This window comes from Mustelus asterias, chromosome 6, assembly GCF_964213995.1.
Source record: "Mustelus asterias chromosome 6, sMusAst1.hap1.1, whole genome shotgun sequence".
NCBI lineage: Eukaryota > Metazoa > Chordata > Chondrichthyes > Carcharhiniformes > Triakidae > Mustelus > Mustelus asterias.
Genome location: NC_135806.1, coordinates 115,288,905 through 115,315,966, shown reverse-complemented (window position 1 = coordinate 115,315,966; position 27,062 = coordinate 115,288,905). Strand labels below are relative to the sequence as shown.

At 46.2% G+C, this 27,062-nt stretch overlaps 1 protein-coding gene across 2 annotated transcripts in view; it reads right to left on the bottom strand.

The window, feature by feature from the left end:
- Positions 1 to 27,062, bottom strand: part of thbs4a (thrombospondin 4a) — a 131,103-nt gene that overhangs the window by 62,026 nt on the left and 42,015 nt on the right. For both annotated transcript variants that reach the window (XM_078214983.1, XM_078214984.1), the window contains exons 6-11: positions 24,610 to 24,692; positions 15,614 to 15,665; positions 7,754 to 7,941; positions 7,461 to 7,598; positions 4,431 to 4,508; positions 1,312 to 1,464 (exon numbers count right to left, since the gene is read on the bottom strand). In XM_078214983.1, coding sequence (XP_078071109.1) covers positions 1,312 to 1,464; positions 4,431 to 4,508; positions 7,461 to 7,598; positions 7,754 to 7,941; positions 15,614 to 15,665; positions 24,610 to 24,692 — 692 coding nt within the window. The remainder of the gene's footprint in view (positions 1 to 1,311; positions 1,465 to 4,430; positions 4,509 to 7,460; positions 7,599 to 7,753; positions 7,942 to 15,613; positions 15,666 to 24,609; positions 24,693 to 27,062) is intronic.

Here is a 27,062-nt window from a genome sequence, read left to right as displayed (position 1 = left end):
TTTATCAGACTGTCTCAGGTTAAAATGCTGAAATGGCTCCACCCATGGTTCAGTGACTCAACCCAATGGAAAGCTGAAACCAAAGGGACTGCAATCGATGAGGGTTCCCAATTCCCACGACCCCTGCTGGAAGTGAACACTTACATCGGCAGCGGCCAAGAGCTGGATGGAGCTGAAGTGTGATGCTCCCCTCAGTCAAATAGCATGCCACTCATGGCTGTGAGCCACCTGGCAAACAGTGACAAGATGCTGGAGGATGATTGGTGCCCAGGACACCAAACCTCATCAGGGAGTCAACACTTCAGGAGACGGGAGGGGGAAATAGAAAAAATAAATCTGGAAAGATCCGTAAAAATTAACACGGCAAGTGGTCCAATCAGCGGGGCGGCACGGCGGCACAGTGGTTAGCACTGCTGCCTCACAGCGTCAGGGACCCAGGTTCAATTCCGCCTTGGATGACTGTCTTGTATGGAGTTTGTACGTTCCCCCCATGTCTGCGTGGGTTTCCTCCGGGTGCTCAGGTTTCCTCCCACACTCTAAAGACATGCGGGTTAGGTGGATTGGCCGTGCTAAGTTGCCCCTTAGTGTCAGGGGGGCTAGCAGGGCAAATAAGTGGGGTTATGGGGATAGGGTCTGGGTGGGATGGTAGTCGGTGCAGGCTCGATGAGCCAAATGGCCTCTTTCTGCATTGTAGGCATTCTATGAATGTAAGCGTACTTTCCAATGCAACGCACCTCCAGTGGCTAAACTGAAGAAAATGAAATGTACTGTACCCCATATACCAAGTTACTCTAGTTGCGGGAAGGTTAATTTAGAAACACTGTGTATTCCAGTCACTGAAACCGAACTTGTGACAAAATGCCACTTGCACAATTACCAAAGAAGATGCTGCAATTAGATGGTGGAAAGTTTCCCCTGACCTAAATACTCTTGGAGACAAAGATTTGCTTGTAATGACCTGCTACTGGATACCATTAATTGCTGTATACACTTGAATTAATTCAGAATGTCAGAAAGATTGGGTGAACTCACTAGAGGCCGTGCAACATTCACTCATTAAGGCCGCTTCATTCACACAGCAGGTAGAATCCACCCTTTTGTTGGTTGTACCCCAGCCAGTTAATCTCCCGTGGCCTTGAAACTTCCAACAGCGTCTCTAATTTCCCAGTGCACTGAAGCATCCCGTTTCAATTGGAGAAGGGACAGATTGCATTAGATCTGACTGAGTCATAGGGTGTTTTCTGTCACTGCATTCTACCAGCCAGCCCATAGCACTCAATGTCACTCATTCACATGGTGTTGGGAACTCACAGTGCATAAGATGATGCCATCCCTTTCCATAAAGCACTGTGCATTTACGTGGCAGGGGTTCAGGAGGCTGTTGCTGCAGCTCTTCTGCTGCTTGCAGCCCCTCTGTTGGTCTCCAACATATCCAGTCCGGCAGGCCCCACAGCGGAACGAACCCTAGGACAATCAGCAGAAACATGAGAAATCCGATAGGCAAACGTAATACATTTACATTCATTGAATCCATACAGTGCAGAAGGAGGCCATTTGGCCCATCACGTTGGTACTGACCACAATCCCACTCAGGCCCTATCCCTGTAACCCCACTTATTTATCCTAGCTAGTCCTCCTGACACTAAGGGGCAATGTAGCATGGCCAATCCACCTAATCCGCACATCTTTGGAGTGTGGGAGGAAACTGGAGCACCCGGAGGAGATCCACGCAGACATGGGGAGAATGTGCAGACACTACACTGAGTTATTGCCCACAATGCTGGATATTTTATTTTACGATCGTGACATTGGGCAAAATGGCAATTTACTGAAAATCATACCATAAAAACATGTCTCCTTTACTGTGAATGGATAGGGTGTGCCTTTAGAGATTATCTGTTCCCCCTATTTTGTGAAACATAGTGAAAGAGACAGAGAGTTAAAGCACTGTAAGAAGAGAGGGATTGTTACACTACAGGAGAAACAGCTCCGAAGTATGGGAGAGACTGAGAGATACTAACGAGACAAAGAGTGCGAGAGGAATAGCATGTACGAGAGAGATTAAAAGCAACATAATGTAGAGAGAGACATTACAGGAGGGAAAGAGTGAGGAACACAGTATGGGCAGAGAGGATACAGCACCAGAGGAACACAGATATACAGTACAGGTGAGTGTGAGAGGTACCATGCAGGATAAAGATTGTGAGTGAATTATCATTCAGGAGAGAATGAAGGGTCCAGTGCAAGAGATAGAGAGACTGACAAAATAGAGGGGAGAGTTTATGCAATATTTTACAGGAGAGATACTTCACAGTCCAGAATCTGATACTTACTCAGCGGAGGCATATTTTAGAAGGGTTGCCAGGCATTGCCCCCTGAACCTGATCTTGAAGATCACAATCTCTCCCAATGCAAAAAACCTGGAAGATCCCAATCTCTCCCGATCATCTCTCCCCGATCAGAACAGGAAATATCTCGAATGGTTGGGTCTTGTGGTCCAAACCCCAAAGTTCTAGGTCAGTCTTTGCTGTTTTACTGTCTGACAGGCCATCAGCCCGTTAATCTGACCGGATGGTGTGTTGGAAACCCATTGGAAAAAAAATAAGAAGTGTTTCCTGCCTTTAGATTCAGCAGAATCTATGGGAAACCTATACTTCCTGCCCTGTCTCCTGCAAAAGCTTCTCTCTTATTTCTTCCTGTAACTGAGTTATTATCAAGGCTATATTGTCCAATTCTTAATAATTAAAGTAAAAATCATATAGTCATAACGGTACTGAAGCAGGTCATTCAGCCCATCAAATCTATGCTGGTTCTCTTGTGTGGCAATCCAGTCAGTCCCACTCTGTCCCCGTAGCCCTGAAAGTTTACTGCCCATCCAATTTCCTTTTGAAATCACAGATCATCCCTGCTTCCACCACTTTGTAGGCAGTGGTTCCAGGTCGAACACAACTCAAAAAGGTTCTTCTTCACATCCTCCCTTCATCTCTTGACCAAAACTTTAAATCTGTACCCCCTAGTCTTTGCACACCTCAGCCAATGGGAAAAGTTTTTCCTTATCCAAACCTGTCATAATCTTGTATACCTCTGTCAAGTCTCCCCTCAATCTCCTTTGCGCCAAGGGGAACAACCCCAGCTTCTCCAACTTAATCACGTAGCTAGAATAACCCAGCCCTGGAACCATTCTGGGACGTCTCCTCGGAAACCCTTCCAACGACCCTTGCATCCTTCCTAAAGTGTGATGACCAGACCTGAATACAATACTCTCATTGTGACCTAATCAGGAATACATAAAGATGCAGCGGAACTTCTTTGATTTTGTACATAATACCTCTATTTATGAATACCAAGCTCCCACATGCTTTGCTAGTAACTCTCTCTGCAGCTATATAAAACCTTGGTTAGGCCGCACTTGGAGTATTGCGTGCAGTTCTGGTCACCACACAACCAGAGGACGTGGAAGCTTTGGAGAGAGTGCAAAGAAGGTTCACCAGAACGTTGCCTGGTCTCGAGGGTGTTGGCTATGAGGAGAGGTTGAATAAACTAGGATTGTTTTCACTGGAAAGACGGAGGCTGAGGGGAGACCTGATAGAGGTCTACAAAATTATGAGAGGCATAGACAGGGTGGATAGTCAGGGTTTTTTTCCTAGGGTGGATGTGTCAATTACAAGGGGGCACAGGTTCAAGGTGAGAAGGGGAAAGTTTAAAGGAAATGTGCGGGGTAAGTTTTTCTCGCAGAGAGTAGTGGGTGCCTGGAATGCGCTGCCAGAGGAGGTGGTGGAAGCAGGCACATTAGCAACATTTAAGTGGCATCTGGATGGGTACATGAATAGAGAGAGAATAGAGGGATACAGACCGAGTAAGGGCAGAAGGTTTTTTTTTAGTTTAGTTAGGGCATCATGATCAGCACGGGCTTGGAGGGCCGAAGGGCCTGTTCCTGTGCTTTACTTTTCTTTGATGTGGAGATGCCAGCGTTGGACTAGGTTGGGCACTTACCTGATGAAGGAGCAGTACTCCAAAAGCTCGTGATTCCAAATAAACCTGTTGGACTTTAACCTGGTGTTGTGAGACTTCTTACTGTTACTTTTCTTTGTTCTTTGTTCTAATATGTCTTACCACCTTCAAAGACCGATGCGCTTGAACGCTGAGATCCCTCAGTATAGTACTATGCCTCTCCTTCTGCTAAAATGTATCAAACTTCCCTGTATTCAATTTGCTTTACCACTTACCTGCCCAGTCCACAGGTTTATCTATGTCCTCCTGCAGTCAATTAGCCTCATCACTCCCAAGCTGATACGACCCTCCTATTCCATGAGTCTGAGTTTTGTCAAGCAGCCTTTGATCAAATGCTTTTTCACACCTCAATAAAGACATTGTTTCCTATGCCAAGCAGTTAGCAGTCTTTTGAATGAAAGTTGAAGTAAGCATCTTACCACGGTGTTAATGCACTGGGAATTTTCAGTACAGCCTCCATTCCTTCCATCACTGCATTCATCTATATCAGTGCAGACCTGTCGTGGGTACATTACATTATGGTTAATCATGCTTCACAGTCCTCCATGAACTTTATTTCCTTGCCTACTGGCTTTCTCGTATTTAATCATTAAATCCACACGTATTGACACAGAGCTGTAGCTCTTTCTGCTGCTGTGCTGGTGGACAAGAGGGGAAGTCCTTGCACAAAATATATAATTCAGTTCTGTTGTTAACAATTTGGGGTTTGATTTCCACTCAGTGCAAATTTTAGTGTTGCATAATCCTTCTTGGCTACATCAATCTACTAATCTATTTAAAATAACTTAAATGGCTGCCTGAAAATACCACCAATAAGAATTTAACACAAAGGCATTAGCCGTTTCCTCACTGTATTAATGTTCACACAAAGTAGAAGCGAGGAAATAGGTGAAGACTGGTCCAAGTCAGTAACCAGGGATGGCACGGTGGCACAGTGGTTAACACTGCTGCCTCACAGCACCAGGGACCTGGGTTCGATTCCCGGCTTGGGTCACTGTCTATGCGGAGTCTGCACGTTCTCCCTGTTTAGAGTTTGCATTTTCTCCGCATGTCTGCGTGTCTTCCTCTGGGTGCTCTGACTTCCTCCCACAGTCCGAAAGACATGTTTAGGTGCATTGGCCATGCAGAATTCTCCCTTAGTGTACCTGAACAGGCACCGGAGTGTGGCGACTAGGGGATTTTCATAGTAACATCATTGCAGTGTTAATGTAAGCCTTACTTGTGACACTAATGAACAAACTTTGTGAACATTTGTCTTGCTACTCTGAGAGCAAAGGGTGTATTTCAGTGTGATTTAATATGTTCATAATGTCATTAGAAATGGACAAGCAATGGAAAGAGAGCAAACTTTTACAATTATCTCAAAGTTTTAAAGCAGAAACCAGTTGCTTCCCCATGGAGCCTCGTCCAATTCCAAATCTAGTTAGTTGTGAGCTAGAAGCTGAAGAAAAGGAGGACTGAAACTATGCTAGATTGTTGTAAAATTGATGGTATTTTCACGCTGCCGCTTACTCATCACTTGTTAGTACAGAACGTGAGCATTGCTGAAAAAAGACATATGTTGCCAAAGCTTTTTGTCTTGCACTCATCAGGACATTCGTAAGACTACTAAATTTAAAAGGAACGACAATTTATACTGCATCAGACGTCAGTGGATTCTGAAAAAAATGGAGGCATTACCATGGAGAATGCAGCAGTAAATGACACCTGACAGTTAACTGCTAAGCTTTGTTTAAATTCAAACCAGGCAGGTTGACTCTGATTGGTGTAGGCATTGCCCTGGGGAATGAATAGCTGTCACTTATTTTGTTTGGTTGAACAAGACATAGGGCGGAATTTTCTCGTCCTGCCCGCTACGGGAATCATAGCAGGTGGGACACGGACCATGCAAAGATCTGTTTACCTCGGGCAGGATTTTCCGGCATTGGGGGCGAGTGCAGCCGGGAATCCCGTCCACAATGTGTGCACATGTTCTTTCTGCTGGCAAGGGGCAAGATCCTGTGTATGAATATATATAGCTTCTACCACATGTAAGTCAGCCACACTGCAAGCCCGACTGTTAAATTAAATTGGTTTTAAGTGTAATTCTTCACACAGTTGGGATCCAAGCTCCCTGCCTAAAGGACTCCTTGCCTCTAAATCAGGCAATCTGATCACAACCCAGGGCACAAAGACACAATTCATGTAAATTGAGTTTGTGTCTTTGTGCCCTGTTTGTGATCAGAACTCCCACCCACCTGACGAAGGAACAGCCTGTTCCGAAAGCTAGTGGCTTTTGCTACCAAATAAACCTGTTGGACTTTAACCTGGTGTTGTTAGACTTCTTACTTAGTAGTTAGGCAGCAGAGATCTATAATGCCACATCTTATGAATAAAGCTACTATCAAGGAAACGATCTGTCTTGCTTCACACTTCACCATCTGGCTTGGATCCAATGAACTCACTACAAACAGAATTTGCCTACAAGCTAAATAGCCAATGTGATTGACTCTTATCTCCTTCTCTAGTGATCTAGCCACTCAGCATTCAGTAGCACTAAGAGCAAATTTTTCAACTTTGCCCATACCTGGTGAACAAATAAACAAAACCGTGGAGTAAGAACTTAAGAGGCAAACAACTAAAAATATTGGATTACTTGAATGACAGCAAAACAACATTCTTCACTTAATTTTGAATTCTAATTTGTTTCTGAACCCAGTCGCCATTTGTACCTCAATCAGCAAGGCTGTTCCCAGCGTTCTTCTATCATTGCTTAACTGACTCCAATTCTTCACCCTTTTTTGATGCACATTCTGCGCCCTCTCCTGGCTCATTCCCCTCTTTTCAGTCTCATTCCCACTTCTGACCCAAGTTCTTACCTTCCCTTGAATCCCATTCCCTATCTTTTCCTTACTTCCACATTCTTCTGACATCCAGCCTCTACACCACCTGGGCTCTCACTCCCACCTGCTCAAATCTTATTCCAACCTCATTTGGACTTAGAATCATAGAATCCCTACAGTGCAGAAGGAGGCCATTCAGCCCATCAAGCCTGCACTGACAACAACCCTCCTCGGCCCTATCCCCGTAACTCCACACATTCATCCTACTAATCCCCCTGACATCCCCCTAACACTGAGGAGCAATTTAGCAAAGCCAATCAACCTAACATTTTTGGACTGTGGGAGGAAATCGGAGCACCCGGAGGAAACCCGCGCAGACACGATGAGAATGTGCAAACTCCACACAGACAATGACCCAAGCTGTGAATCGAACCCAGGTGCTGTGAGGCAGCAGTGCTAACCACTGTGCCACCGTGCCGCCCACTTCTGTTACACTTTCTCCTGCCTTCCATTTCCAATCACTCCTTGACTCTCACTCCCACTTCCCATTCCCTATACTCTCTTGGCACCCAATTCCCACATTATTCTGTTTCTAAGTAAGGCTCCTGTGCTGTGCCCATTCCTTACCTGTTTATTTTGAGTCGCATATTCCAATCCTATCCCTTGGACTCTTCGTCCTTTATAACCTGCGGGGCAATCCTCACACATGAAGCCGGGGAAAGTGTTCACACAGCGAACTCCAGAAGCACAAGGGTTCACCTGACACTACATGGGAAAATTGGGAATCAGGATCGATGCACAGAAATCAAGATCAGCCATTTCCAAAAAAGATCCATTTTGTTTTGTTCAATTTTGTAAACAAGAATGAAATGATTACAAAATAAAATGAATAGAAATCTATTATAACATTAGTACTCTACCTCATCTACATCGGCACACCGAATTCCATCACCTACAAATCCGGCAGGACAGGGGCCACACCGAAAACCATTCTGAGTCTCAGTACAGTGCACACCTCGGAAACAAGAGTGAGTAGTACATCTGGGTCTAGCGATAGTGGGGATCACGGGGGGTTCAATTTCTTCCTCCGATTCAATCGATCCAATACCTAAAATAGAAGATTTAGGGATACAGGAATCGATGGGCAGAAGTCAGTTATGGGATCTGCCTGAATATCAAAGGAGCCACTTCACTTATTCTGACACTGTAAACCAGGTTTGTAGAAATGTATTTAGCCTTGCTCCCATTTTTGTCAAAGTCTAAGTGTCACAGTGCGATGGTGAATGTTACTTGGATTTATGCTGCACTCCTCGCATTGAAGCATCTCAAAGTGATTCATGCAATGCATTCTTTCTTAAAGAACACTGACTATTGCCATGTAGGACTAAGACCCGTTAACTATGTTGGCCTGAATTCTAATGTTGTTTCTTGCAAATTTCCGAGAAAATTAGTTGAAGCATGATATCAGCAAATTATATATGCACAAACATGTATGTAAGAAATTCTATATAGTGGCTGTACCAATCATGGACATCAGTACTAAAGACATATGGAGCATGTTTGTACAACGTTCCTCTTCCTGCTGTTTGGATGGTGATCGTCAATCATTTAAAGCAAATAGTCAAATCATCTGATAAAATGGTGGCATTTTAAAATATTCATTCATGGGTTGTGGGCATTGCTGGCTGGGCCAGCGTTTATTGTCCTTGAGCATGTGGTGGTGTGCTGCCTTCTTGAACCACTGCAGTCCATGGCCGGAGCATTGTCAATTGACTATTTGGCTGTTACCATTGCCAAAAACAGTATAGGAGAGACTAGGATTCAAGGGCACAGCCTCAGAGTAAAGGGACGACCCTTTAGAACTGGGATGAGGAGGAATTTCTTCAGCCAGAGGGTGGTGAATCCACGGAATTCTTTGCCACAGAAGGCTGTGGAGGCCAGGTCATTAAGTGTATTTAAGATAGAGATAGATCGGTTCTTGATTGGTAAAGGTATCAAAGGTTACGGGGAAAAGGTGGGAGAATGGGGTTGAGTAACATATCAGCCAAGATTAAATGGCAGAGCAGACTTGATGGGCTGAATGGCCCAATTCTGCACCTATATCTTATGGTCTATTATTAGACCATAATACTTAGACCTAAATATTATGGTCTAATACTTAGTCTAATGTGTTTGGAGTATGAATATGTAAGACTTCAAGTTGAATTTTTAATGCTTCAGATCTGTTGTCTGATTCTCTGCAGCAGGGTTTGTACTGCGATTCTACTTTCTACATTTTTGTTCATACTAGCCCCACAATATTTGCCACAATGAAGGACACTAGCAGAAATATCATGAGAATATCTCAGAGCTGCCTTCAGAGATACAGATTATCCTGCTTTGGTTATTATATTGCTGTTGTTTTGATGTTTCTGGATCAATGTCTCAGAGTCTTATGAGGAAAGGTTGAGGGAGCTAGGGCTGTTCTCTCTTGAACGGAGGAGGCTGAGGGGAGACTTAATAGAGGTTTATAAAATGATGAAGGGGATAGATAGAGTGAACGTTCAAAGACTATTTCCTCGGGTGGATGGAGCTATTACAAGGGGGCATAACTATAGGGTTCGTGGTGGGAGATATAGGAAGGATATCAGAGGTAGGTTCTTTACGCAGAGAGTGGTTGGGGTGTGGAATGGACTGCCTGCAGTGATAGTGGAGTCAGACACTTTAGGAACATTTAAGCGGTTATTGGATAGGCACATGGAGCACACCAGGATGATAGGGAGTGGGATAGCTTGATCTTGGTTTCAGATAAAGCTCGGCACAACATCGTGGGCCGAAGGGCCTGTCCTGTGCTGTACTGTTCTATGTTCTAATTCCTGATCTAACACCAATTCAGACAGAGACGTTAGCGTGTGAACCACCATCACCTTCTCAGTGCATTCAGGATGGACAATAAATACAGCCCCCATTTTTCACATCCCAAGATCAAAGGGCAGCACGGTGGCACAGTGGTTAGTACTGCTGCCTGACAGCTCCAGGGACCCGGGTTCAATTCTGGCCTCGGGTTACTGTCTGTGTGGAGATTGCACATTCTCCTAGTTTCTGCGTGGGTTTCCACCGGGTGCTCCAGTTTCCTCCCACAGTCCAAAGATGTGCAGGTTAGATGGATTGGCCATGCTAAATTGGCCCTAGTGTCAGGGGGATTAGTAGGGATGGGGCCTGGGTGGGATTGTTGTTGGTGCAGACTCGATGGGCTGAATGGCCTCCTTCTGCAGTGTAGGGATTCTATGATAAATAAGGGCTCGGAGTTTTGGGTAAATGTGAAGTCAGCAGCTAAAGGGGGAGTCAGCAGTATTTTGAAGTAGATACGCAAATGGATTTTAGCCCTGGAATTGCACAGTCACCCGCCTCCCACGAGCCTGATGACAAACTGATGGAAATTTCCAGGAAATGGTGTAGTAGGCAATAATGGTCATTTACACCATTGCCCGGGGGAGGGTGGGTGGTGTTCTGCCACTCTCCTTTGATGTTACAGCCCAATAATGAGAGTAGCTGGGGGGGGAGGGCGGGGAAATGAGTTTGAAAACCGAATACCGTCACTATTTACTCTCACTGGGTAGCGGTTTACTTGGAGATATTTTTGTCTGGGATTTTTAGCAGCAGAATTTACCAAAGCTACACATTGAAATTTGCATGTGAGAATAGCCTAGTGGAGAACCCTCACTTATCTGGAAGGTGTTGAATGAGAAGGTAAAGGCAATCTTTAGGCACAAGGTCACACAAGTCCAGGAACGTGCGAGGAAACTTTTCGAATTTGACCTACGGATAACCTCCACCACAGGAACAGCACTGGCAGCAGCTTTCAGGGTCTCAACAACACTTAACATTTTATAACTCAGCTCCAAGCTACCACTGGGGGCATCAGCAACATCAGATCAGAGTGCAGAGATGTGTTGCGGTTGCTGGGCACAGCAAACACCTGCCCCTGGAATCCCGACTGCAGAATGGAAGGATTTTCCTGCATTATGGAATTCTCCAACGTTCCCAGAATGATTGATGGCTCTCATCGTCATCCCAGACCCCTGCACGGATCATCAAAGTGCAGAAGAGCTTCCACTCCAGAAAAGAGCTGTAATATAGGTCACCACCCATTGCCCAGATGGTGGTCATGCTAATTCATATTACCATGGGTTGTGGGAAGCGATGGCCTAGAGGTATTATCGCTAGACTATCAATCCAGAAACTCAGCTAATGTTCTGGGGACCCGGGTTCATATCACGGCAGAAGGAGGAAGTTGAATTCAATAAAAAATATCTGGAATTAAGAATCTACTGAAGACCATGAAACCATTGTTGATTTTCAGAAAAATTCATCTGGTTCACTAATGTCTTTTAGGGAAGGAAATCTGCTGTCCTTACCTGGCCTGGCCTACATGTGACTCCAGAGTCAAAGCAATGTGGTTGATTTTCACCTGCCCTCCAAGGGCAACTAGGGATGGACAATAAATGCTGGCCAGCCCCATGAATAAATAAAATAAAATGATATGTCCCATGAATGGATAAAATAAAATCCTCTACACTAAGGTTACTCAAAGGAGACAACAATGGTGGAAGTTAGAAGAGCAAGTCCACCATCTTCAGTCCCGACAACCTTATCTCAGTGGTAATATCATCAGGTGTGAGTTACACAGTTGCATTTGACAGACATAAACACATCCAGACTAATGCTCCAGTGGGAAAATATTGTACTACTGGCGGTCGCAGCCTTCAGGGGGAATCATTAAACTTCGTCACATTCTAACCCCTCAGGTGGATGTGCAAGATCCACTATTTGAAGGCGGGTTCTCCCAGTTGCATAGCCAATATTAACACCAAATACAGATGACCTGATCATTTATTTCATTGCAACTCGTGGGATCTTGTTGTGTGCAAGTTAGTTGCTGTCTTTCCTACATTACCACAGCTTCAAAAGTACATTATTGGTTGTACATTGCTTTGGGATGTCCCGAGATTGTGAAAGGCGCTGTATACTTCACAGGTCATCACTCTGACTGGACAGGGCGATTGGAAATCTGAGATTATCTCATGCAAATCTCCAAGAATGTGTCCAGCCAGAGCTGGCAACCCTAGTGAGAGCGGTCCATTGAAATATTTCCAAGTTTGCGGATGCTACGAGGCTAGGCGGGAATGTGTGTTGTGAGGAAGATGTAAAGTGGCTGCAGGAGGATTTGGACAGACTTAGTGATTGAGCAAGAATATGGCAGATGGAATATAATGTGGAAAAATGTGAGGTAATCCACTTTGGTAGAAGGAACAGATGTATAGAGTATTTCCTAAATGGTAAGAAAGTGAAAAGTGTTGATGTACAAAGGGTGTACCTTGTGATGTACAAATGGTATACCTGCGTGTCCTTGTCTATGCGTCACTTAAGGCTAACATGTAGGTGCAGCAAGTTATTAGGGAGGCTGATGGAATGTTAGCCTTTATAGCAAGAAGATTCGAATACAGGAGTAGTGAGGTCTTGCTTCAATTGTACAGGAGCTTGGTTAGACCACACCTGGGGTAGTGCGTTCAGTTTTGGTTCCCTTACCACAGAAATGATATGATTGCCATAGAGGGAGTGCCACAGGGGTTCACCAGCCTTGTTCCCAGGATGGCCAGACTGTCTAATGAAGAGAGATTGGGCAAACTGGCCCTGTATTCTCGAGAAGTTCAAAGAATGAGAGGTGATCTCACTGAAACCTACAAAATACTCAAAGGAATAGACAGGGTAGATGTCGGTCAGATGTTTCCCTTGGTTGGGCAGTCTTGAACCAGGGGGCACAATTTCAAAATCAGGGGGCAGCCACCTGGGACTGAAGTTCAGGAGAAATTAGATGGAGAGTTGTGAATCTTTGGAATTCCCAGAAGGCTGTGGAAGCTCAGTCACTGGGGCCGATTTTACCAAATTGGGACTAAGTGCCGGGTCCAGTCGTCAAATGGATCCGCGCCCGGCAGCCGCGCTCCAGCGCACCCATACGCCTTTTTTTGGCGCCGGTCTATTGGGCGGGGCTTAGCGCTGTTGGAGCGGCCGGAGCTCCAGCTGCGCATGCGCAGTTCGGAACAGACCGCAGGCAGCGCGCCCGGGCGCGAAAGGCAAAGCAGCACAGACAGCAGAGAGGATGAAAGGAATTCCCTTTGGAGGATCATGTCCACGTTATAATCACAGGAACTAAAAACCTGACAGTCCAAATTCTGGGATGATATTACAGGACAGGGATGGGGGGATATACATTTTGAAATATTATCCCAGATTTTGGACTGTCAGGTTTTTAGTTTCTGTGATTTGGACATTATCCTCCAAAGGGAATTCCTTTCGGAGGGGGGGAGGAATCCCTCCTCCGATCCTTCCTCCGGTGGGGAGGAGGGATTGGTCGCAGACTGGCCTTCTCCATCTCCATCCCCTTCTCCATCCCCCCACCCCCAGGTATCCCCCCCCTTCCCCCCCCCAGGGGCAGACACGTCACTCCCCTTCTCCATTCACCTACCCCCCCCCCCCCCCCCCAGGGAAAGGCAGAGCAAGGCCAGGAACGTGCAGGAGGCTGTCGACGGACTGCAGTCGGAAGGATGGTGGAGGGAGACCAGCGATCAAGCTAGGTCGAGGGTGTGCCTCCCAGGGGGGGTCCGATCCCAGGGGGGGGGGGGGGTTGGCTGCCGGGGTGGTTCGCGGGGGGGGGTCTGTGAAGGATGCTCAGGGGGGATTGGCTTCGGCGGTTCCCCTGCTGAATTGGAGTCCCATTCAGACTTTTATTTAGCAGGCCGTTTAATGCGCGGACGCGAAATGGGCTGCAACCTGGTAAAGTCGGATTCATCGGTAAAGTTGGGCGCGAGCTTCATTTACCGAGATCGGGGCTCGGTAAAGACGCGATCTGCCATGAGTCGGGTGCAGATCGCGTTTTAGGCCCGACGCCCAACTTTACCGCGATTTTGCGCCTGGTAAAATCGGGCCCATTGGGTGTGTAGAGATTGATAGATTTCTGAATAACAATACTGTAAAGGGAATAGTGGGTGTAAAATGCATTAAAGTGTCCGATCAACCACGATTGTATTAAATGGTGGCGCAGGCTCAATGGGCTGAATGGCCTATATTCCTAATTTGGCACTGGCTGGGAGCGGCGGGCCTTGCTGCCAACCCCTTCAATCCCCCTCACTGCCATCACCTGTGCCTGGGTCTGTCCTCAATCCGAGACCACAAATGGGTGCAGTACCAGAAACAGCCACCACCTCTCCAATGGCTCTGCTGAGTAGCAAAGAGCTGCTGACATCTGATTGGCTGGCAGCACTCAGGGGCGGGGACTTCCACCTCTGGGGATGCTTGATTCTGCAGGAAGATCCACTGCTGACCTTAGGTGCCTGAATGACACAAGATGCAGCAGGCTTCTTGAAAAGAGGTATTATATGAGACGCCTGTCACCTCAATTCCGCCCTGAATGTTGACATAGAACTAATGGGGTGCCAGCTGGAAAGTGAGGGGTTCCTGTTTCTCCAATTCAAATAGTTGCCCCACAGCCGTTCCAGGACCAATTGGCTAATATCTGTGTTGAGGTGGGACATCCCCTACTCAGGAAGCCCCACCTCAGATAGCTGCCTCAGATAATCAGTGGCTGGCAGAAGTGGAGGGGGGAGAACCTGGGGGAGACGGGTGATACCTTGGTGGGGAGGTTGCCCTCTGATGAGCCCAGCAGACCTGTTAAGGAGAGATCCCCCTTCCCATCAAAAGCTCACAAAGGGAAAGCTGCCAGGCTGAGCACTTGGTGTGGACCTCGAGCGTACATATTGAGGCTTGGCTGAGAGCCCAGACAACCATTAGTCTTGCTGAAACAGCTGCATCCCAGAGAAACCATTTCTTGATTAACAGCTCTGGCTCACTAATCCCTGCGGTCAATTTCACAATGTTTACTTACACAAGGTTAAGTGGTCACTAGGATTTGTGGTTTCTGTTATTGATACTTTAAAGGATGATTGACACTTTCATTGCCTTATAGTGAAATGACTCTTTTTAACATAGTGGAAAGTAATGAGTGATGTTTAAATTAAAAAATATATAAATCCTACTGTCACAATAGAGTTAATTTGTTCTATTCTGTGTATAGTGGGTCAATGGAAATGTCATAGCTTGGCATTGGAGGCTAGAGGGGCCATGGGGGATGGGTTGCAGGGTATAGTCTGACATGGGGGCGTGAGGTTGCATGGATGTGGCATGGGAAGTGTGTGGGGGGGTGGCGCAGGATGGGTGAGGGCTGGGGAACCTTTGTGTTTTTATTTTAATTGAGGCTACGTCCAACAGCACCATGGTGAGCCTTTTAAACAGGTCGCCTCAACATGAGTATCCCCAGTGGCTGCCTCCTAACCTCTTCCCAGCTGGCCCAACCTCAGCCTGCCTTTACCCGCGGCAATGAAGATCGCGGCCTTTGTGAGCACTTTCTCCTGAGGCAGGCAGACTGACAGGAGGATTTTCCTGATTCCTGCCGCACACCTCGACAATGAAATTTGAGGCCTACATCAAAAGTGTGTGGGAGAGGAAGTGTAAGCAGAGACCATAAGAAATAGCAACAGGAGTAAGGCCCTCGAGCCTGCTCCGCCCTTCAATAGGATCATAGCTAATCCGACATTCCTCACTTTCCTGCCCTTTTCCCGAAACCCTTGATTCCATTGATTGTAAAAGTGCTTGAAGGGGTGAACATCTCTTGACCTTCATATTAAATGTGATTTGGTACATTTCAAGGTTACGGTTATAAATAGAAAAAGCATTAAAATGCTCACCACACGCCTGACACTCTGCAATGGTGTGACGCAACAAAGTGGTTTCTGCAACCTGGAGAAACAAAAAGGAGTCTTAATAACATTAAAGGTCGAGTAATAATGAGATGGAGGGTGTTCCGTGGCACAATTTGTTGGAGGATCAGGAGCAAGAAATAAGCTTCAATATTCTGCTCTGCTGAGCTGTGTGTCACAGTCTGAGGTAAAATTCGAGGCAAATCATAGAGTCACATGCCTGTTGGTGGCCAACTAAAAATCACCACAGGCTTAAAACTGGCCATGGCTCATTAGCCTGTCTTCTCAGTGTGAGACATGTATGGGAGATATGGGAATTCTGTAACATGGGAAAATAATTCCAGGAACTATACCACTTGGCGCATCTGCTAATGTGCCAACTTCTTGACCATGTATTCAACAAAGGCACTAGTCCAGGAATTTGATGCACATCACAGAACCACAGAAAGGTTACAACACAAGAGGAGGCTATTCAGCCTGTCGTGCATGTACTAGCTCTCAGGTGGAGCAATTTAGCTAGTGCCACTTCTCTTCTTCCTGCAGCTCTGCACATTCTTCCTTTTCAGATGATAATCTAAAATGTAAAGTTTGTTTATTAGTGTTACAAGTAGACTTACATTAACATTGCAACAAAGTTACTGTGAAAATCCCATAGGCGCCACATTCCGGCGCCTGTTCGGGTAACACTGAGGGAGAATTTAGCACGGCCAATGCACCTAACCAGCACGTCTTTCGGACTGTGGGAAGAAACCAGAGCACCCGGAGGAAACCCACGCAGACACAGGGATCCCCTCTTAAATGCCTTGATTGAACTTACCTCCACCACACTCTTAGGCAATGTATCCCAGATTTCAATTCTTTGCTGCGTGAATGTTGTTCCCCATTTGCCATTGCTTCTCTTGCCAATTAGCTTAAATCTATCCCTCTTGTTCTTGATTCTTCCTCCAATTGGAACAATGTTTCCCTATCTACTCTGTCCAGACCCGTCATAATTTTGAATACCTTTATCAAACCTCCACTCAACCTTCCCTTCTCCAAGGAAACAGTCCCAATCTTTCCAATCTATTGACATAAATGAACTTCCTCGTCCCTGAAACCAATTTCACTAATCTTTCCTGTACACTCTCTAATGCCTTCACATCTTTCCTAAAATGTGGTGCTCGGAACCAGACACTATACTGAAGCTGAGGCTGTTTTTAAATCTGAGATCGATGAATTTTTGTTAAGCAAAGGTATTAAGGGATATGGGCCAAAGGGCCATGGGATTAGGCCATGATCTCATTAAATGGTGGAACAGGTTCGATGGGCTAATGATCTACCCCATTCCTATATTCTTAAGCGGACAGCTCATCTTCACCTTCTCACAGGCATTTAGGGATGGACAATAAATGTTGGCCTAGCCAGCGAAGCTCACATCCCTTGAATGAATATATTTTTAAAAATTGTATCATTTATTTTATATTGTTTCTTCATCATTCTTTCTACCGAATGAGTCATTTCACACTTCTCTGCATGAAATTTCATCTGCCTCTTAGAAACATGGAAACATAGAGAATAGGAGCAGGAGTAGGCCATTCCGTCCTTTGAGCCTACTCTGCCATTCGTTATGTTCATGGCTGATCATCCAACTCAGTAGCCTAATCCCAGCTTCCTCGCATATCTTTTGATCCCTTAAGCCCCATTCCTAACTCTTTCTTGAGAAGATACAATGTTTTGGCTTCAACTGCTTTCTGTGGTAGAGACTTCCACAGGCTCACCACTCTCTGGGAGAAGAAATTTCTCTTCATCTCAATCCTAAATGGTTTACTCCATATCCTCAGACTGTGACCTCTGGTTCTGGACTCCCCCGCCATCGGGAACATCCTTTCTGCATCTACCCTGTCAAGTCCTGTTAACATTTTATAGCTTTCTTTGAGATTCCCCCCTCATTCTTCTAAATTCCAGCGCATATAATCCTAACCGGCTCAATCTCTCCTCATGCGTCAGCCCCCCCAATTAAGGCCCTTAAGTAGCGACTTAGTGGAAGAAACATTCTTTCCCTCAACAGGAGAGCAAACTGAAAATTCTAGGGAAAGAGGTTGATTCACGGACAATCAACATCCTTAGACAGGAACTGCAGTGAAGTTTTGTTGAGATGCTGGAGTGTTAGAGAGGTCAGTCACAACACTGCTCGAATGTTTTTCTTAAAGGAATTTGAGGAAGGAAATTGCTGTTTCCTAAAGCAAGGGATCAGGAGATGGTGCGGGAGGGACGTTCACCACAGAAGACATTTTCTTGCCATGAATTTTTGGATGCTCATAGCAGATAGCCTTATTGTGTTAGAAAGATTTGTTGTGCGAAACAAGACTGAGAGCGATCATTGCCAATTGCCTCTCATATTTATCCCCATCTTTAGTACGGTCATGGTGCATGGTAAGGATTCACAGGCTTTGAGATTGAAAAAATGTTTTGGATGGGGCAGCAGTAAAAGAATAACAGCTTACTTTGTTGCGTGCGTGCATAGGACAGCTTCCTGGTATTGGAAACTGTTCAATAGTCTATTCATATTGGGATTTTTGAAGTGAAATCTTAGGTTTAGAAGTGAAAGTTTAGTGACAGATATATCTTCAAGCATTATATATGAGCCTCCCTGTTAGATTATTAGTGGAAATATCACAGAAACTACTGAAACTTTTCAATCACATTGGAATAGTTTTTAATACATATTTAATTAAAGTTAGATCTTTGTGATAGGGTAATTTTTTTTATTATTAATCGTTTATATATGTATTTTAATAAGGGAGCAATGTACCTGGAACAGATTTCCATAGGGATAATAATAATAAAGTGAAGTGAATTGATCTTACGGCAGCAGTAGTTTAATTCCTCTTTTTGGTGTTGATAAACCTGTCAAACACACAAAGGCCTGAGGAGCGTACGTGAGACAACATGGCTACTTGCCAACCCACCTTTCCACCCTCACAAGGATGTTGGAAATGTGAGACATCTTTATAAAGTGAGGTGCCATCACAAGTTGGTGGAGTAGCAAGCTGACATTCTCTGCACAGGAAGGAATGTTTGCGGATGTGTGGAAGCATTGCCTTACTGCCTAATCAAGTGGAAAGCCATACAGTTCAGCTATTAGTTTAAGACATTTTATGCAGTAGTTTCATGCAGTTCCTCAAAGCACAACAGCTGATTGTGGGAAGAAACCACAATGAAGAACTGTTCGTTCTCAAACAAAACTACAAGGTTGCCAGTGCCCAAAGAATGTAGTAAGAGATAAGAGGACTATTAAACATTGTTGTGTTTTCTGTAAATATCTGTAAGTAGTGAGGAGCTGCTAATATGTTATGTATTAGCCTTCCAGGGGCCACATTTCACAGTTGCACTAGAGACTGAAGCAATGAGAAAATTTGTTCAATCCAGTTCTTCTTTTGAACCAGACAGCAAGGCAAAATTAGACGTAAACAGTTTCTAACCTTTACAAACATGAAGTGTGATTATTAACAACCTTTGGAAATCAAAAGACAAGAACACATAGCATGGTGGCAGCGGTGAGATCCAAACCCACGCTTCCAAGGAGACTGGAAAGGAAGCACTCGTTTAATTAGACAGAAGGCCATTCATTTTACTCTGTGAGACTGTCTTCTGTAACTTTTGTCTGGTATAATGCTTTACTTAGCGATGTGGCAAACGACAAGCAGGCTGCGGTTTCAGGCCCAGTTGAACACCTGGGACAACAAAACTGGCAGCGACATGCAAAGTGGACCATCCCCTTGTGCCTCCCAGACTTTGTAATGATGGCACCAATTTTACGGGGATTAAGCGAGGGAGCATGGTCGTGGTTGGGGTGTGGGGGGGGGGAGGGGAGGGGGGCGGGTGAGGATTTGGGATGCGGTGCGTGTGTGATGGTATTTAATGGTAGGATCTCATAATCGTTTGTAATCTATTACCCACATGGTAACCGGCCAGATTAATAGCTAACCCTGTCCACCAAGTGGGAGAGCTAGCTGGCAGGCGACAGCTGGGGATAATTGGAGACGGTTCCTGGTCAGCCGGGATGGAGGGGGAATGGGAGAGATCTCTGGGCTGGAATATCAGGATTTGGAGCCTTGGACATCCCAGCTAGCCAGCTTGGAATTTAAACCAGGCTCCCAACAGCATTGTGCGTGCCTGATTTAAATATCATAATGAGGTGTCTCAACTTTCCCTGACAGATCATAGGCACAGTGTCCAATCCGCCAGTGTTTAGATGTAGCAGGCGCATATGTGGTTATTATGAAATATGTTTAACCCCCTCCTCCCCAAACCTCTCCCCTTCACCATGAGAATCACATTAAGATTCCTCCCCCCCCATCAGCCTGTCCGCATAGTTAAATTTCTATACATCATAACATTCAAGGTTATATGCCAAGTGCTAGTAGATGGGATTAGTTTAAAGTTTATTTATTAGTTTCACATTAAACTTACATTAACACTGCAATGAAGTTACCCTAGTTACGACACACCGGCACCTAGTTGGGTACACTGACGGAGAATTTAGCATGGCCAACGCACTTATTAGTTATGCACTTATTAATTAGATGGGAGTTCAGCTGTTTCTTGCGTGCCAGTACAGACTCGATGGGCTGAAGAGCCTCTTCTGTGCTGTATGATTCTATGATTCTAAGGAGCTCTGACTCAGTTTGTGAATTTGTTATGTAACAGATGTTTTGTGCATGAATGATATTACTGCGGAATTTACCCTTTAGAAATAAAGGCTGACTTCAGCAGACTAATGGATGTGAAGTGTTTCACTGAAGCTCTCAAACCAGAAATAGAAATAACAATAAACTTCTGGGTCAGCAATCTAACATTCTCAGGCTAGTCCATATTCTGCGCTCGAAGGCCATCACTTGCTCCTGCAACTGTAGCCAGATCCAGTGAGCAAGGTACTTTTACTTTGCACTGCGTGGGTGATTTGTTTAGGTGCGTGGCCCATTTAATTTTTTTATATGTCACGGTTGCTTAAAGGGGCCGAGCAGTGTGGCGGCCTGCACAGGAACTGTTGTGTTGCTGCCTGGCCACGTAACCGCAGCAACCATCTGTGCAGCACAGATTTGGAAGCCACAGGTACCATCCTGAGCAGATGGGAATGCAGCCCGAGAAACGGCTGGCGGACCCTCCCTCAGGCAGCTTGCTGTAAGGGCTGGAGCTCACACAGTCCGACGACGCCACACATATTAAAATCCCAAATATCAGTGCATCAATATGCGATCAATTGCCAGTGGAATAGAGCATTGGATGCCCATAATGGACAATAAGCAGCCAGTGCCTGCAGGGTTACTTACCTGTAGCTGTATGATTGGTGGGACTGTTGGATTTTTGGCGGGGGGGGGGGGACGGGGACGGGGGGACGGGGACGGGGGGACGGGGACGGGGGGGGGGGGGGGGGTTGTCTCACATTACGGGAGGCACAGTGGCGCAGTGGTTAGCACTGCTGCCTCACATCGCCAGGGATCCGGGTTCGATTCCCGGCTTGGGTCACCGTCTGTGCAGAGTCTGCACGTTCTCCCCGTGTCTGCATGGGTTTCCTCCGGGTGCTCCGGTTTCCTCCCACAGTCTGAAAGACGTGCTGGTTAGGGTGCATTGGCCGTGCTAAATTCTCCTTCAGTGTACCCGAACAGGCGCTGGAGTGTGGCGACCAGGGGATTTTCACAATAGCTTCATTGCAGTGTTAATGTAAGCCTACTTGTGGCACTAATAAATAAACTTTAAAAAACTTTACAACGGGGGACGGGGAACTGGAACGGTGCGTAATAGAGAAACTCCCGCCCCCCCCCCCGCTTTCCCTGATCAGAATTATTCCACGATGCCTGGAAGAGGCAGAATACGACACTCCAGGCTTATCCTAGATACTTTGCCCCAGAAAATACTATGTAATTCTCAGGCTAGTCCATATTCTGCCTGTTTTAGAAGCAATTTGCTGCAACATTTCTCACTGGCGAAAGGTCAAAATTTCTATCTTTGCTAATGTTGTGAATAAATGTGATATCCATCCCCTTCAAACCCCTTAGCCCCAGATCAGATTTCCCATCTATTGTTTTGTACATTCACTGAGCGCTGACTTTTGTTTCTCCCATTAACACATTCTGATACCTTTATGCTGTGACTAGCCACCTTCTAGAGTCCTTCCCACTGCCATAAACTTTTGCTCTGTCTTGTGACCTTCCCACCTTTGTTACAATCTCTCCTAGCTCCCACCCATCACTGACCTTCTACGCAGCTCCATCTGCTACACCCCCTCTATTACAGTATATAAGAACAAAGAACAGTACAGCACAGGAAACAGGCCCTTCGGCCCTCCAAGCCTGTGCCGCTCCTTGGTCCAACTAGACTATAATTCATCATGTTTCTCCCTCTCTTTATCTCTTGAAGGAGAGAGTTACGGACTTGAAAGGTTAACTCCATTTTCTCTCCCTCCACAGATTCTTCCAGAACAGCTGAGTTTTTCCAGCATTTCTGTCTTTATTTCTTCAGATTTCCTCCATGGTACAGTGATTAGCGCTGCTGCCTCACAGCACCAGGGACACAGGTTCGGCTCCTGGCTTGGGTCACTGTCTGTGTGGAGTCTGCACGTTCTCCCCGTGTCTGCGGGTGTTTCCTCCGGGCACTCCAGTTTCCTCCCACAGTCCGAAAGACGTGCTGGTTAGGTGCATTGGCCGTGCTAAATTCTCCTTCAGTGTACCCGAACAGGCGCCGGAGTGTGGCAACTAGGGGGTTTTCACAGTAACTTCATTGCAGTGTTAATGTAAACCTACTTGTGACACTATTAAATAAACTTTAAACTTAAAAATTTCCAGAATCTGCAGTATGTTGCTCCTATTTTCCCAGAATGATGCTACTGACTGATATTAACACCTTAAATATACCTTTTACCCCAGCCCTCTTTTGCTGAAAGTAGCCAGGTTTCAGCCTTTTCATTAGCACTTGTGTGGCAGCAGGTAGCTTGGCTTTAAGCAGTCCCAGATCTGTATATTTGTAACAGCTTGGTACATTGCATAATCCAGCTCGCTTCTCAGTTAGTAACACTTCCCGAAATAGGGACTTAGGTGGTGTTTAGATTTCCTGAAGAAAGATGTTGCGGGAATGCACTCAGGAAATGAAATCGCGGCAGATTTCATGCCTCACTTAATCAGTGTTAAAAGTAACACATGAGAGAACTTTCAGCAAAATGTGTATCATCTTGATTTGATCCTTCCTGTTACTGAACACTAATCATAGAATGATTACAGCATTGAAGGAGGCCATTCAGCCCATTGTACCTGTGCTGGCTCTCTGCAAGAACAACTCCCCTGTTCCCATTCCCACCCACTGTTTCCCCATCGCCCTGCAAAATGTTTTTCTCTTCAGCTGCTTTCCAATTTTCTTCTGAAAGTGACGGTTGAATCTGCTTCCTGATGATTTAATTCTCCATACATAGCTGGTTGTTTCTCTCAGCATCAACTTCACTCCCTTTGTGTGAAAGAGCCAAGGCCCGGCTGGTCACAAGAGGAAAGAGACTCGACCAGACTGAAAGAGGGAAGCAAAGGGCACGTTCCCATGTGTTTGCACTCTGGGAGCGCCAGCTTACCGCCCGTTCCCGCCACGCTCCCACTGCAATGTGGTCGGAGAATTGGCGGCCAGCCAACAGGCTCCGTTCACTGCAGCGGGATGGGAGAATCCCGCCAGCGTGAAGAATGGTAAGATTCCGGCCTGGGTCGCTGCATTATGAGCCACACAGCTTTCCTGATGCAAAGGGCTGAATTTTCCAGTCCCGCCGGTTTCAGAACAGGGCCGGACGGAGCCTGAAAATGAGAAGGCTGGCCAGTGCGACAGCTTTCTGACGCTGCTCCCTGAGCTGATGTGGATTTGGGGCACAGGAAGGCACCTGTTCCACCAGTCAGACAGTCGATGAGGTTTGTTAAAAGCCTCGTGAAAGTAAAGTGAGGAGGCGGACTGGGATTTTCCGAATGGCCTCCAGTTTACTCCAGTATACTTAACTATCTGGAAGCAGGTACGCTAAATGACTCTTGGCCTAGAGTCCTCATTGTTGGCCTTGGAAAGGTACAACCAAAGGACGCCCTGTAGAGAGACTTCCCACCCCTCCCCAGTGGTAAACTGACTGTTTTTTGGTCTTGTTTTAGCGACATTTTTAAAACAATAGACCCCGTTTTCCACCCTTCGTTAGACATTCCAATGAAAGGGTCACCCACATGAAAGGCTTGAGTTGAATCAGTTTCCCCCCCAGAGACAGGCTTGGGGCATGAAAAGAGCCCTGAGTCCGGTTTCCCACCTCTGTGGGGGATAGTTCAGCCCAAGATCTCACAAACTGATACTGAAGCTCAAAGTTAAAATTTGCCACCATCCTGCTACGCTGTCAGTGTAAGCCCAGGGGAGTGAAGCCGTAAGTTAGACTGGGAGCCAGTGGAGTCTTGGATTCCTTGAGCCTTGTAAGGGGGTGGAATCTCCACCCACCCCATACAAGACGAGTGGCAGAGGCATGGGCTGGGTCAGTTTGGAGGACTGCCAACATCAGGGGCTTGCATACCACCAGCTCCCTATTAGCTGGTTGCTTCATCAGCAAGAGTAGGCATATCAAGCAGCTAAGCTATGGCTGGGGGCACACTTGGATGCCCAGGCCAAAGATTGTGACCGGACCCTCACAATCCGAAGGATTTGTAAAGGGTCTCCTTGCAAAGGGGGTCAAGAGGGCAGTTCTTTAACTTTACACCTCAGACCATGTACAGTCCATTATATTCGCAACCTCCGCATCAGGTGAACACTCAACATGCATCTCTAGTTGCACGGGCACATGCCATGGCAGTCACAGTAAGGATGTTGTTAAATGTGTCGGGGTTGGCGGTAGAGGTTGGTGGTGGGCACAACCCAGCACTTACATTGGGATGTGATCCCTCTACAGGTATTTGGACCGAAGGTGCTTAATGACATACCTTACTTACAGAGTGGGACATTTGCGTTACCTGTTGTCTGAGAAGCTGTTTCATTTCCTCAAGTAACTGATTGAGTTGCGTCATCCGGGTAACCAAAAGTTTTCCTGTGTCACCTGCAAGATAAAGAGAGTTGGTTATCTTGGATTCCTATTTGGGGTAGATATAGATCGAGATCACAAAGATGATGATGGTGGAGGCCAGTCTCACATAGAAATCTCCAGCCGCCCCCACCACAGCAACCAATTTCCAGCAGGCAAATCAAAGCATTTCCAGAATCATTTTTTAAAAATAAACTGACCACAGAACCCTATAGTGCAGAAGGAGGCCATTTGGCCCATTGAATCTGCACCAACTCTTGAACGAGCCCCCTCCCTCCACTCTATCGTCATAATCCCATGCATTTACCTTGACTAATTCCCCCCAACCTACACCTTTTGGGACACTAATGGCAATTTAGCATGGCCAATCCACCTAACCTGCACATCTTTGGACTGTGGGAGGAAACTGGAGCACCTGGAAACCCATGCAGACATGGGGAAAGAAACATAGAAACATAGAAAACTACAGCCCAAAACAGGCCCTTCGGTCCCACAAGTTGTGCCGAACATATTTCTACCTTTTAGGCCTACCTATAACCCTCCATCCTATTAAGCTCCATGTACTCATCCAGGAGTCTCTTAAAAGCCCCTATTGAGTTCGCCTCCACCACCACTGACGGCAGCCGATTCCACTTGCCCACCACCCTCTGTGTGAAAAACTTCCCCCTAACATCTCCCCTGTACCTACCCCCCAGCACCTTAAACCTGTGTCCTCTCGTAGCAGCCATTTCCACCCTGGGAAAAAGCCTCTGAGAGTCCACCCGATCTATGCCTCTCAACATCTTATATACCTCTATTAGGTCTCCTCTCATCCTACGTCTCTCCAAGGAGAAAAGACCAAGCTCCCTCAGCCTATCCTCATAAGGCATGCCACTCAATCCAGGCAACATCCTTGTAAATCTCCTCTGCACCCTTTTAATCTTTTCCACATCCTTCCTGTAATGAGGTGACCACACAAACTCCACACAATCACCCAAGGCCGGAACCTGGGGGCATCTGGCAGTGTGAGGCAGCAGTGCTAATCACTGTGCCACAGTGCCGTCCCAATATCCACTTGTTAATTTTTAGTTGAAACAAAGGGCTGAATTTCCATTCCAAGACCCCGATGTCAGGGGCATTTCTGAGTCTTGACACCGCACAGATTTAGCAGCTAACATTGAAACACAGTTTGAAAAGATATGGCCAATCAGTGGCCAGAGAGCACGCTCACCATGCAATTAAGATCAGTGGCCATACTCCTATCCCTGGAGAGCTAATGGGAAACTCTCAGCATATAGAGCTGTAACCCCACTGTTAAAGGTGGACACTGCTGATGTATTAGGAAGGAGAGGGGGGGGGGGCACTTAAAGATGGATGGGTCCTCTCAGCCATCTTCATCATTTTTCAAAGCAAACTGTGGCCACAGCCATGTGGCCACCATTGTAGTGGGAGATGCATTCTGCAGGGAAGTCTGTGGTCACAGCTATGGCCATTTTGGTATGTTGACAGCGTGGGGGTAATGGGTGGTTAACATGATGCTGCTCTGCTGCTGGGAGGCTGCCTCCATTGTATGACTGGCATTTGGACAAATTTCAGTCAACCTCAGATCTTTGGCCTAAATTGGCTTTCAGCTCACTTACACTCAATTTGGATTCGTCCAAGACTCAGCACAGCTCCTGACCTCATTACAGCTTCATTCCAAACATGGACAACTAGTGTTGATGTGGTTTATACGGATTTCAGCAAAGCTTTTGACAAGTTCCCACATCGGAGACAAATGCACATGAAATACAGGGTAATTTAAGAAAGTGATTTCAAAATTGGCTCAGTTGTAGGAGACAGAGGGTGGTGACAGAAGGCTGCTTTAGTGACTGGAAGCCAGTGTCCAGTGGTGTAGCAAGGGAATCTGTGCTGGGTCCCCTATTATTCGTCATTTTTATAAACAACATAGATGACTATGTGGGGGCGTAGGATTAGCAAGCTTGTAGATGACACAAAGATTGGCCGGGTGATTAAGAGTGAGGTGGAGTGTCCTGGGCTACAGGAAGATATAGATGGGATGGTTAGATAGGAAGATAAGTGGCAGATGGAATTTAACCCTGGAAAGTGTGAGGTGATACACTTTGGCAGGAGTAATTTGACAAGGAAGTATTTAATGAATAGCATGACACTAGGAAGTTCTGAGGGACAAATGGACCTTGGCGGCACAGTGGCATGGTGGTTAGCACTGCTACCTAACAGCGCCAGGAACCCGGGTTCGATTCAAGGCTTGGGTCACTGTCTGTGTGGAATTCGCAAGTTCTCCCCATGTCTGCGTGGGTTTCTTCTGGGTGCTCCGGTTTCCTCCCACAGTCTGAAAGACGTGCTGGTTAGGTGCATTGACCTGAACAAGCACCAGATTGTGGT